General features: G+C 55.5%; 1 protein-coding gene across 1 annotated transcript; it reads right to left on the reverse strand.

Annotated features, from left to right (window-relative positions):
• Nucleotides 1-82: 82 nt before the first annotated feature.
• On the reverse strand, nucleotides 83-12,820 carry ndst2a (N-deacetylase/N-sulfotransferase (heparan glucosaminyl) 2a). The gene is made up of 13 exons (XM_047029232.1): nucleotides 11,243-12,820; nucleotides 6,010-6,097; nucleotides 5,583-5,737; nucleotides 3,976-4,161; nucleotides 3,529-3,657; nucleotides 2,500-2,682; nucleotides 2,199-2,295; nucleotides 1,992-2,115; nucleotides 1,293-1,467; nucleotides 969-1,139; nucleotides 712-821; nucleotides 463-565; nucleotides 83-295 (listed from the first exon to the last, which is right to left on the reverse strand). Exons 1-13 carry the CDS (start codon nucleotides 12,281-12,283, stop codon nucleotides 170-172), a joined length of 2,688 nt encoding a protein of 895 aa, XP_046885188.1. The 5' UTR covers nucleotides 12,284-12,820; the 3' UTR covers nucleotides 83-169.
• Nucleotides 12,821-13,147: the final 327 nt, after the last annotated feature.

Consider the following 13,147-nt stretch of genomic DNA (forward strand, 5'->3'; position numbering starts at 1 on the left):
GTGTGCATGTCCACCCCCCTTCGCTCCTCCTCCACCCTCTATAGTGACTGGTTGTGTGTTTGTGAAGGATGCAACCCCCTCCTCAACTCCCCCCCCCCTCCCCAGTGTGGTCCAGTCCAGTCCCAACAGTGTGTGTGTGTGAGTGTGTGTGTGTGTGGAGGGCCCAGTCTCAGCTCCAGCTGCTGCTCTGGAGCTCCTCTCGGAGCCAGGAGGGCAGCGGCTGGCCCAGGCGGTTCAGGAGACGCAGCAGCTCCATGTTGTGCTCGCGGTAATGCTCCGTCAGAAAGGCACGCGTCTGCAGCACGCACACACACACACACACACACAAACACACACACACGCACGCACAAACACACACCAATGCACAGAATGGCCACAAGTCAGTGGAGGACCTCTCATTGATGATCCTGACGACATGTTTATTACTAGTGGAGGAGGAGGAGAGGGGTTGGGTTACTGTACCTCGGGGCTCATCTCTGGGTATTTCCTGCCTTTACTCTTGCCTAGACACTTGGGTCGGCCTGCTTCTACTCTCTGGCACCAGAACCCTTTACTTTCATCATACCTGAGGGACAAACACAGACACTTGTGTTATTGACAGTTATACTCTATATACACATATACTGTAGGACTTGGAAGGTAGAACGGACACTGGGCGTGAGTGGGAGGAGGCGTGGGTTGCCAGGTTTGGTGGGGGTTGTGTGAACTCACGTCAGAGCCTGGGTGTAGTTGAAGATGGGGGTTACGGCCAGGAACCTCTGGATGCCCTCCATCACCAGGGCAGGGTTGGAGCGAAGCAGGGTGCCATCCACGATGTGCATCTGACCACACACACACACATCACCATACAGCACTACTGCTCCTCAGCGATGTAAATACTATGGGAGCCCTGGTGAAGGTTCTGTCGTATTCCAGCACAGAGGAGACAAACAGAAACGCTGTGTGTGTGAGTGTGTGTGTGTGCTGACCTGGTTGGGCTGGTAGTGGCGTAGCCAGCGCTCCAGGTGCGTGGCATAGGCCCCGGGTTTAAGGCAGCGTCTCTGCAGCATGAGCAGGTCTCGTGGGGACGTGGGCCCGGCCGTCACCACCTGGCTGAAGGTGTGGTTGATGGCTGCGGGGTCCTGGTGAGCTCGTTGGTGCTGCGTTGGGGGGGTGGGGAAGGGAGGGACAGAGTACAGAGATTCCAGGTCACATCCGGGGGTCAAAGGCCATCGCTGATAAGTGAGTGGAAGCAACGTTCGGTGGAGCGCTGGCGACTGTTGGTGTGTGGCGGGGCGGGAGGAGGGTGGTACCTGGTACCAGGAGTAGGCGCGGTCCGCCGGGTTGATGAGCACCGCCAGGATCTTGGCCCGGGGCAGCAGGGCGGCCACCCGCTTGGGCGCCACCTCCGTGTCAAAGTAGTTGGCACTCTTCTCGAACATGAAGTCGGTGCTGACGTTGGAGGGGAAGGGGAAGAAGTCCATGTACCTGGAGAGGGGGGTGAGAGGAGGGAGGGAGAGGGGGTGAGAGGAAGGAGGGAGAGGGGGTGAGAGGAGGGAGGGAGAAGGGGGTGAGAGGAGGGAGGGAGAGGGGGGTGAGAGGAGGGAGGGAGAGGGGTTGAGAGGAGGGAGGGAGAGGGGGGTGAGAGGAGGGAGGGAGAGGAGGGGTGAGAGGAGGGAGGGAGAGGGGGGTGAGAGGAGGGAGGGAGAGGGGGGTGAGAGGAGGGAGGGAGAGGGGGGTGAGAGGAAGGAGGGAGAGGGGGTGAGAGGAGGGAGGGAGAAGGGGGTAAGAGGAGGGAGGGAGGGAGAGGGGGGTGAGAGGAGGGAGGGAGAGGGGGTGAGAGGAGGGAGGGAGAAGGGGGTGAGAGGAGGGAGGGAGAGGGGGGTGAGAGGAGGGAGGGAGAGGGGGGTGAGAGGAGGGAGGGAGAGGGGGTGAGAGGAGGGAGGGAGAAGGGGGGTGAGAGGAGGAAGATGGCGAAGAGGAGAGAAAGAGAGCTGGAAGAGGGAGCCTACCAGTCGATGCCGTTGTCGTAGTTTGGCCCGCTGAAGAACTGGATCTCCTCGAAGGTGGAGGGGCTGGGGAAGCTGCTGGTGATGGCTGGGTGGAGGCTCAGGAACGAGTGGAGGGCCGTGGTGCCTGAAAACACACACACAGTTACAAAACACTCTTGGTATGAGTGGGAGACTGAGGGACAGTGTGTGTGTGTGTGTGTCTCTGACCTGTTTTCTGTGGGCCTATGACCAGGAACCTGGGTAGCCTGTCACACGTCTTCTCCTTGGACCAGATATCCTTGTGTCTCTTGTCGTGGCAAGGGTTCTGAGGAGCAGAAAGACCACGCTTCCAGTTTCAGCAACAACAGAACTCACTAGCTGTGTTGCAACTGACCAAAACTTAATAACGATAGCAATAACAGGACACAAAGCAAGGAACAAGAGCTTTATCTCACAATACAAAATGTGTCATTCTGCTTTCCAAAGATTTTTCACACCCCACATCTATACAAATAAGCAGTTCCCTGACCTGCCAGAGCGGGTCCCTCTCCTCTGGAAAGATCTGAAAGTACTTCTGGGCCAGCTGGACAGGGGGCAGGGTCTGCAGGCGCAGGTTGGTCCAGCACTGGACAAACTTCACCAGTGACTCAAAGGTGTACAGGCCCAGGCGGTCGTTGCCATAGTTAGACAGGTGGGTCATGAAGATGCTGATCTGCGGTTGGGAGGAAGAGAGGAGATGCGGGCACAGAGGTAAGTGGAGGAAGTGAGGCCAATTTGGGCAATTTTCTCAAGTGTTCTGTAAAGCACTTTATGAGAGCACTTTATTGAAAAGGCCCATTCAACTGATCTGGTTGAACATAACCGATATGGGACATGATTCTTCAACTTGAGGACCTAGCCAATCAAATCAGGCACTTCCAGTCTATGTTCTGTTGACATCAATGAATAATTTGCGCGAATGTTTGGGCTTCAAAGTCAGAGACTATGTGTTTCACAGGCCCAATGAGACACTTGGTGTGAAACACACTTGTGCGTGCGTTTGTCTCCAGAGTGTGTGTGTGTTTTCTGTCTCCAGAGTGTGTGTGTGTTTCTGTCTCCAGTGTGTGTGTGTTTCTGTCTCCAGAGTGTGTGTGTTTCTGTCTCCAGAGTGTGTGTGTGTTTTCTGTCTCCAGAGTGTGTGGGTGTTTCTGTCTCCAGAGTGTGTGTGTGTTTTCTGTCTCCAGAGTGTGTGTGTGTTTCTGTCTCCAGTGTGTGTGTGTTTCTGTCTCCCGAGTGTGTGTGTTTCTGTCTCCAGAGTGTGTGTGTGTGTTTTCTGTCTCCAGAGTGTGTGTGTGTTTCTGTCTCCAGAGTGTGTGTGTGTTTGTGTCTCCAGAGTGTGTGTGTGTTTGTGTCTCCAGAGTGTGTGTGTGTTTGTGTCTCCAGAGTGTGTGTGTGTTTTCTGTCTCCAGAGTGTGTGTGTGTTTCTGTCTCCAGAGGGTGTGTGTGTGTTTCTGTCTCCAAAGTGTGCGTGTGTTTGTGTCTCCAGAGTGTGTGTGGGTGTGTGTGTGTGTGAGCGTACAGGGTTGAGGAGCACGGTGAGGAACAGCTCTCCTCCGCGGATGCTCTTGTCCAGCTCCTTGGAGCCCCCGGGGTACTCGTTATAGAAGATGGTGTGGGTGAAGAGGCCACATGTCTGCCTGGGCAGCACCTGGAGGAGCGAGGGAACACACCACGTGAGACGCCGTGAAGAGATGTTAAACCAGTCAAGGGTAGGAGGAAGAAGAGGACAAGGAGTGCTAGAAGAAGACGAGGAGGAGGGGGGCCTGAGGGGAGGAGGAGGATGGGGGCCTGAGAAGAGGATGGGGGCCTGAGAGTAGGAGGAGGATGGGGGCCTGAGAAGAGGATGGGGGCCTGAGAGGAGGAGGAGGATGGGGGCCTGAGAAGAGGATGGGGGCCTGAGAGTAGGAGGAGGATGGGGGCCTGAGATTAGGATGGGGGCCTGAGAGGAGGAGTACAGGGGTCTTACCTGGATGCCACTGTGGATGAAGCCCCTGCGGTAGCGGGCGGGCCGGAGGTGGGGGTACTCCTCCGTGCTGGTCACCTTGATGCCCCACACTGACTTCCAGGCCTCGTACAGCTGGCTGTGCACGGGGTACACCCCCGAGTGATGGGGGGCCACCGCATAGCCCATGTCTGTGGGGATGCCGTGCTCCTGGGCGGAGGGAGAGAAGGAGGGAGGGACAGAGAGAGAGAGAGAGAGAGAGAGGAAGGGAAAGGGAGCAAGAGCGGGAGGATAGGAGGAAAAGAAAGATGTTACAGCGCGACGCCGGCCCTGGTCAACTTGTCGGCCCTTCTCCACTGGGGGGCGACACAGGCCCTCGAACACATTTTGACCAAACAGCATCGTCTTTAATCCTCACAGAGAGAACCGAAGCGCATTTATGGGCCGTGACAAACCTGCGTGCGAGCGTGCGCCTGTGTCACGCGGCGAGGTGTGCCGGGAATGCTAAGTGCGCCCTTGCTAAGGAGAGGATGCTTGCAGCCTCATTAAGCCGTGATGAAGGATTCCTCTGCCATTCTCCCTCGCCTCGCCTCTCTCCTCCCCCTCCTCTGTCTCCCCTGACCAGGGTGCTCTGAGGCACCGTCCGTCACTGTCAGCCACGAGTAGAAGCAGGGAGGCGGCGAGGACCAGGAGGAGGGGAAGCAGCGCTGGTTGGTATTCCCCACCACACACAGCCACACCCACACGCACACAGACAACCACAGATGTGGACACCCACGTCTCTCCAGAGGGGACTGGGGACCCAAGCTACCCCATGCCAATCACTAGATCGAGCCTGCAGCAGAAGCACGTCTTCAGCAGTGGCGTCTGGGAGGCGCGTCACTGCACGTTAGACCCGTCTTTACTGGGACGTGGCATGTGGCCAGCTAAACCGGCTCTAAACACACACACAGGGAGGAGGAGGAGCATAGAGCCCCCCCCCCCCCCCCCCGCTGGAGAGCCCCCCCTGCGGATGCTACAGTATATCAAGTGGTGCTGCCTGAACAAGCAGAAAACGCCAATATCGTTAACCAGGAGGAATGGAAGACTGGCCCCGGCCACCACCAATCCACTTACGGCCCCGTTCGCTCTCTGAATTAGGACTGACCCAAAAACCACCGGCCACAAAACCCCCCGCTTCCAAACTACAGCTTATTCAATCAGGCTCAATTTGAGTTGAAGGAACTCAATAGAGCCCTGAAGGAAGCGTAAATAAAGTGCCACCTTCGCTCTCCCCAGACAGTGACGGCTCTGGCCCATAAATGCTCTGTTCCAGGTCACTTTATGCTCCGTGTCGATACTTCCATTGCAGCTTGTGCCTTATAAACGCACTGCTTCACAGCCCAGCTCGTTTTGGTTTGAACATACGAGATAATATAATATGATAGATAATAACATACCAGATAATAATAAGTGGATATGTGTCTTCGTTTTACACAGAGATATTAAGAATGACTAGTTCATATCAAGCATCCATTACCCCCGAAGCTGTGAAGTCAGTCTGGCCTCTAACCCTAAAATGGTTAGAGTTAGCCTTTAACATTCAGAGAAGGCATCTCCACACTCTCTCTCTATCTCCCCCCCCCTCTCACCTGGGCGAAGAGCATGTTGAGTCTCATCTGCTCTGCCAGCACGCTGACATTGTGGAACAGGTGGGGCTGCATGTGGCTCCACATGTGAGGGAACCACCAGAACTCCTTCCTGTGTCGAAGGAGCATGTCGTCTCCCCGGTCCTCCTCGTCTGTGCCTGGGGGGGAGGGGGAACAACAGAGAGAAGTAGCAGGAAAGAGACAGTGAGAGAAATAGTAGGTAGAAGTGGGGGAAGAGGTGAAGATGAAGGAAGGGGAAGATTGAGACAATTTGACGTAAGAATTTGTAAACCTCTCCAGCACCGACGGTGCTTTCAGAACCAAGATCCTAAAGGGGTGATGCATACCAGCATATATAAGCTCTAGGTTTAGTTCACTTAAGAAAGTCAGGGGCAGTATTGCAATTGTAGTATGATGACATTCACTTTACCTGTGTGATAGAACTTTCCAGAAAAGCCCAGGTTGAAGGTAAAATTGGGTACCAGAGTCCGCAGTTTGTTCTGAGTGTTGAGTAATGCCTAGAAAGTAAAAATATATATAAATCAGTTACCAAAGCATGTTTTTCTTCAAAGCTTGGGTGATGCACATTCAATGATTAAATGTTTTGAAGGCAAATACTATGCCCTACACACAGAACAATTACCATGTCTATGACAGATCTTTCAGTTTTCTAAATCTTAGAAGCATCCGGCAGTCGGGACCATATAGCTTAACCACTAGATGGCAAAGTACTCTACCTCTGGAACACGCCGGAAAAATGGAGAAGTCCCAGCCAGGCTCAAGCAGTGTGACAAGCCATGACAGATAAAAACCCATTTCCTATTTACAGACTATTTGCCCACATCAGCTAGGTCAATAAGAGATAGGCGCTGGGAGATATTGTATGGAGGGTAATGGGATTTGCAAACCACACCTGTGGAAAAGCCCCAGAGAGTTTCATTCCCTTTTCATCGATCAAATTGTGTGGGATTCGTGTGGCATCCACTCCACAAATCCCAACACAGGGACAGATAGGTATAGATAGCTACCTCCTGGCTCAACACATCAGCGCTGCGCTGGCCAGATAGACACCCGGGCCCACCCACTCTCCCCGACCCCTCTGCTAGATTGAGAGATGGGTTGGCTGCTGGGGCTGATAAGACAGAAGCTATCTGTCCCAAACGTATCGTGTACAGAGGGCGGAGGCTGGGGCCGTCCTTGGGAACGGGAGGGTACGCACCGTTTGTTTACCTTGCAGATTCATGTGTTTGTTGACGCCACGCGCGTGTGTGTGCAAGCGCCTCCACTTGATCCGACTCGGGGCTGTGGTGAGTGTGTGTCTACTGGCTGGGGACGACTTGAGGTTTGCTGACAGACAGATAAGCTCGCCCCCCCCCTCCCCAGACCCTTGTCTGATGACACGTACTGATGCAGGCTGAACAACACCCATATCTCGTTGCACACGTTCCCGAAAAAGGCCCGCTTGGACTCGACTGCGAGTGAAGATGCCGGCGGAGGCGTGTGGCGCTCGCTGAAGAGGATGGAGGGGAGAGAGCTGGAGCACTGTGGGGGGGCCCGGTGGGGCATGCGGGCAGACACTTCTGTGCCACTTTGGAGGCTTGGAGGGTGGGCAGAGAGCCCAGGAAGGGGGGGGGGGGTAGGGTCAGTTGGGACCAGTGATCTGGTCTGGTTGACGTGTCAATCTCACAAGTTTGAGAGCAGTCAAATCTCCTGTCATTTCGGTTGCCCCGACGACGCATGTATGCATCCGACACAGAGTCGCGAGGCTCCAGACTCTGAGCCCTCTCCAGGACGGTGAGTCTCTCCCTGGGCTTTAAGACTCTCGCCCTGGGCTGATGATGTCACTTCAGCCTCTGGGTGTTTGCCTGACCCTGGCCCACACAGGCTGGACATGCAGCACCTGCACTAACAGCCCAGCACTGGTCGGAGTCCTGTGTCACATGTTCTCCACTCCCGGCTGGACTTGAACAGACTTCAAAGCACAGCATGGGGGGGGGGGGGAGCGTGAATTCATCCTAAGGTATAAACATATACATTCATTGACCTTAAAAGGTTCATAAGGCGTATGCTTTGTAAGGGGTTGATGAGCAGAGGGATGACTAGGTGAGCAGTTTCTTCAGTAAGCCGTTTCAAAAAGTTTTCCGACACGAATTCACAGCAAATGCAATTTGCAAGTCTTCTTCAAGTAAAATAAGCGCTCACAGTTGCCCGACTTTGTCAGCAACGGAGTTTCCGAATCGGATCCGCTGGCAAACAAAGTAAGAAGCGGCGTTCTGTCAGACTACCAGGGCTTGTTAGTTGAATGCCTTTCCTCTACTCATCCCAACAGTAAAGGAGACGTGTTATTGCTGAACCGCAAAAAATAAAAAAGTCCGCAGTCTGCATTTTTGGCAACGACGGCTCATTATACGTGAAACAATTCCATGATCATACCGTGAAACACGTGGTGCGGTCCAATCCATACCATGGTACACGTCTGGACCAGTGGAACGTCCACCCTGTCCACCCCAAGACTAATACAAAAGCCCAAGCTTGCTGGCAGTATGCTTATTCATTTAACGGATGCTTTTATTCAAAGCAATGCGCAAATAATGACTACTGTGGTAAGTGGGGCAGATAACCGAGGACAATAAGTGTCCTGTTCTTCCAGTATTACAGTGGTTTCGTGCCAAGGAAGGAACAGTATTTAAACTAGACACAGAGCAACAACAACACCGTCATCTGAACTAGAACAACAACATCAGACGGTATCTCAAGAACAATCTTTTTCGGGGACTATAAAAAGACTAATACAGGATGACTCGGAGGGAGAGGCAGGATTGGTCGGGCTCGCCCAGGCGTCACAGAGAGATCTTTTATTTTTTTGATATTCTAAACCGACGTCTAAAATGGACTGGGATTTGGAATGATTGACTAAGCACCCATCTGATTACAGAGAGATACTCAATGTACAGCGGCTTAATGACATGACCAGCAGCAGTGGTTCCCAACAGCAGGGTGAGAGAATCCAGCGACATCCGGATCCTTCCAACCACTCTTATGGTTTAGTTACTGTTGAGGCTGGGGACTGTATTTCCCCACAAGTACTCTAAATCATGACATCTGCACAACATATTCTACTGAATCCGATCGAACCGACCGCTGAAAAGTGAATTTAAGGCTGCGAGTGCGTATTTCTGTGCCTGTGTGTGAACACCAAGTCGGGTGTGTGCGTGTGTGTGCGCGCGCACGCGTGGAAATCAGCTTTAGTACTTAGGAGTCAGTGCTGAGGCTGCACCTTGAGTGAGAATAGAGAAGATTAGGCCTCCATTAGTCAGGCCTTGTTTCGAGGCTCTGCAGTGCGCCTCACCACTCCTGGCTGGTGGAGCTGATTAAGGCTGCCTCGTATGACAGGGGGGGGGGGTCCAGGTGGCAACCAGCTAGCAACACAGAGCGCAGGGGCCTAACAAGCCCAAGGCTGGGTGAAAAGCCCCCCCCCCCCCCCCCCCCCCCCCCCCCTCGCATGCTAAAACACGCCCCGGCACACACATTGGCTGCATTATTAATGTGAGCTCAGGTTAATTACAGACATCCCCTTAGATCGTTGAGTCCAATCTATTACAGATCCCGCTTGGTGAAAGTGGTTGGATTTCAATGAGCAGTCGCGTGAAGGAGGGATGAATGGGGAGGGGAGGCGGTTAACAACCTCATTGCTCAACAATACAAGCCCACTTGCGAAGCTCTTTCACCGCACTCGAGCTCTCCTCTCATTCAGGCGGCTAACGGCTCCTTACATCGGCTCTCTAATAGGATTAGAAACAGCGTCCTCGGTGGCAGCGCACCAACAGGTAAAGTAACCCTGTCCCTCAAGGCCTCCAGGCAGGAGTCAGATGGCTGAGCGGTGAGGGAGTCGGGCTAGTAATCCGAAGGTTGCTAGATCGATTCCCCGCTGTGCTAAATGACGTTGTGTCCTTGGGCAAGGCACTTCACCCTACTTGCCTCGGGGGGGAATGTCCCTGTATTAACTGTAAGTCGCTCTGGATAAGAGCGTCTGCTAAATGACTAAATGTAAATGTAAGGCCTCCAGGCAGCCACCAACAGGTAAAGTAACCCCTGTCCCTCAAGGCCTCCAGGCAGCCACCAACAGGTAAAGTAACCCCTGTCCCTCAAGGCTTCCAGGCAGCCACCAACAGGTAAAGTAACCCCTGTCCCTCAAGGCCTCCAGGCAGGCAGCCACCAACAGGTAAAGTAAACCCTGTCCCTCAAGGCCTCCAGGCAGCCGACGAGGGCTTGTCGCAATCACGTGGCCTCTCTGGCGCCGTGCGGGGAGGGAAAGGTCGTTGGGAGAAGCGAGCAAACAGGATTTGCAGTCTGAGGCGCCGTCCTGTGGTCTCGGGCGGACGACACGTCTCCAATCGCTCTTCGGAAGATGAGACATTTACGTGGCGTTAATGGGGTTTTCCTCCGTCGTTTAAAGCGCGGACGGGGCTGGGGAGCACGCATAGTCCTGTACGAGTGCTCTGTGAGTCATATACAATCACCCCTGAAGCAATTATCCAGTTGGGTCCCATAGGTCACGGTGATGACTCAACACATTGGAAGTGCCTTATTCGATCCCGCCTCCACTCTCTAACTCACTTGTATGCTAAACCAGACTGATGGCAATGCTGTCAGAGGAAACGAAGGACAAGCGAGTTAACTGCTTGATTGACTTGAGGGAGTGCGGGAGGTCGGGAGGCCCCCCTTCCTCTCCCCTCCCCCCTCCATTTCTGGGAACAGGCGACGCACGCTCATCAGCCTAACCCCTCTTTTGCTTTGCTGAAGTGTCGAGTTAACCCCACCCCCTTCAACCCCCTTCACGTTGCCTTCTTGTTGCCATGGCGGAGCACTCGTCACTCCTCTTACTATTCCAATTAATTGTACTCATTTAGTTGGATGCATTTGGCAGCGTGGCCCCCTCCGGGCCAACACAGCTCATTCCCCCCCACACTTCCTCTTCATGTGCCGGGCACAAACTGCTGACGCAGGCCCCAGAAGGCTGGGGCGGAGGCCGGGGCCCGCGGAGAGGCAAACCCATTAGGAGGGGTTGTGATGTAGAGTGGGACTCTCACGCTTTTGTCACTTCAAATAAGGCTTGGGTCCAGGCTTGCCTGGAGGGAAAGGGCTGAGGGTGGTTGTGTGTGTGTGTGTGTGAGTGTGTGTGCGAAGGGGGGGGGTTGTCTAAAGTCGTCCGGCGGTGGTTTTCCTCAGAGTGAAGTAGGCAGCACGTGCGATTGACTGGATGCATGGCGACGGGCTAACGAGAAAACGTCAGCCCACGGAGGCTCATTGCGGCTGAGACAGGCTGCTAATGACAACGCTAATAAAGGGCTGTGTGTGATTCACCAGCTAGATGCACCTTACTGACAATCTCGCTGGAAATCAATTGTTCTTTTCTGGCCACAAAGGCTGGTGCTTACTTCAAAAGCTCAACGGCTCGGGCTGAGCTTGTTTTCACTGGAACTTTCTAGAATCGCTAAGCAAGTCTGGCTCTTTGAAGTCGGCTGACACACAAAAGGGGTACGGTCTACCCGTCTAAGGAAGTAGACGAGGAGAAAAAACTGCTGACTTAGCAGAGAGAGAAACTGTGCGTGTGGGGAAAAAAGGCGTGTATTAAAAAGGGACCGAAAGAGAAGACGACCTACCTCCACGTCCGACACCTTCATGCGGGTGCCCTCCTTCCCCACGAAGATGTCGTCCACGTCCACCAGCAGGTGGCGCTCCAGCGACAAGCACAGCCTCTTCCCCGTCAGGTAGGCGATGGCGTCCACAAACACCAGCTTGTGCAGCCAGAAGTTGAGGTTGTTGCCGAACAGCACCCGCTGGATGCCGTCGTGCAGGCCCAGGTCCTGCACCACGGTGGCGTGGACCGCACGGAGGGGGCCCAGGTGGGCCAGCGCCTCCGACGACCTGGTGCTGGCCAGCAGGACGGGCTCGTAGGTGGAGTGGTTGGACTGGAAGACGGTCCAGTCGTCGCCCGGCAGTGGGCCGGCCTCCACCTCGTTGGGCCGGGTGATGTAGAGCAGCGGGGCGCTGGGGTTGATGCGGTAGTCCCTCAGGCCCAGGTGGGAGTGCAGGAAGAGGGGGAAGCCCTTGAGCTGGGCGCTGAGCAGCGAGTTCTCGTTGGCCTTGAAGAAGCCCACCACGCCCACGCCGTACTCCACGCAGTACTTGTCGAGCAGGTCGCGGTTCCAGGCGTCCAGGTTGACGTACTTGAGCACGTTCTCGTAGACGATGAGCGCGTAGCGGCCGCGGTTGCGCTCCGTCAGCGTGGGCATGTCGCCCTTGCCCGGGGCGATCTCCGTGCGGTAGCGGAAGCGGCTCGACTCCAGGATGGCCACGATCTCCTGGCCCAGCTGCGAGTAGATGCTTTCCACAAACACCAGCACCACCGGCTCCGTCCGCGAGTTGTCCACCGCCTTGGCGGGCCGCGGGCGGCCCGGGCGCACGAAGAGGGGCGTCCGCTGGCCCCCCGCCCCGCCACCGGCCCCCGCGGCGAGCGCAGGCCCCCCGCCGCAGTCACTGAAGGGCAGCGGGGGCGCCTCCTTGATCTTGGGGCTGTTGCTGACGTAGTAGGCCAAGCAGGCCATGGAGAGCAGGCAGAAGAGGATGAGCGCCAGGATGAGGCGGTGCAGCTCCAGCTGGCGGACGCCGCGCACCAGCTTCCACACGCCCACTCCCAACATGGCCGACGGCGGGCGCGGGGTCGGCGACGGCAGGGCAAAGGAGGCGGGGCACCAGCGGCGGGGCACGGCGGCAGAGGGAGGGGGCAGGGCCTCGGGAGGAGGAGGAGGAAGAAGGGGAGGAGGACTGAGCAGCAGACAGTGGCACTAAGCTGTGCTGAGGAATAGCCATTTACGCTAGGTCACCATGGCCCCCATAGCCCATGACTCGGCACCTGTGGACCCCGCCCTGCGCTCTCTCTCTCTCTCCACCTCTCTGGACGAAGCGCCGCCGCGATGGAGGGAAACGGAGGAACCAGCTCGCTCGCCAGCGGGCAGCCTGCTCTGACTCACGCAGTCTGGATTGGCCCTCCGGGCTCCCTCTCCTCCCCCTCGCTCGCTCGCACGCTCCCTCTCTCTCTCTCCCTCCCACTCTGTCTCGCTCGGTTTTTTCACTCGGCACGGCTACCTAAGAGGATTGGGTTTCTCCCTCTGTGCGCTCCTCACACTCCTCCTCCTCCGCCTCTTCTACTCCTTCAATCCTTCCCCTTCCTCTCTCTCTCTCTCTCTCTCTCTCTGCTTGGCGGATCAGCAGTTTCTCTCTCTCTCTCTCTCTCTCTCTCTCTCTCTCTCTCTCTCTCTCTCTCTCTCGGCGGATCAGCAGTTTCTCTCTCTCTCTCTCTCTCTCTCTCTCTCTCTCTCTCTCTCTCTCTCTCTCTCTCTCTCTCTCTCTCTCTCTCTCTCTCTCTCTCTCTCTGTGTCTCTCTCTCTCCGTCTCTCTCTCTCCGTCTCTCTCTCTCCGTCTCTCTCTCTCCGTCTCTCTCTCTCCGTCTCTCTCTCTCTGTCTCTCTCCCGTCACCTAACACCGGAGAGCTCCTTCGTTGGCAC

Source organism: Hypomesus transpacificus, chromosome 11 (assembly GCF_021917145.1).
Source record: "Hypomesus transpacificus isolate Combined female chromosome 11, fHypTra1, whole genome shotgun sequence".
In the NCBI taxonomy this organism is placed as follows: domain Eukaryota; kingdom Metazoa; phylum Chordata; class Actinopteri; order Osmeriformes; family Osmeridae; genus Hypomesus; species Hypomesus transpacificus.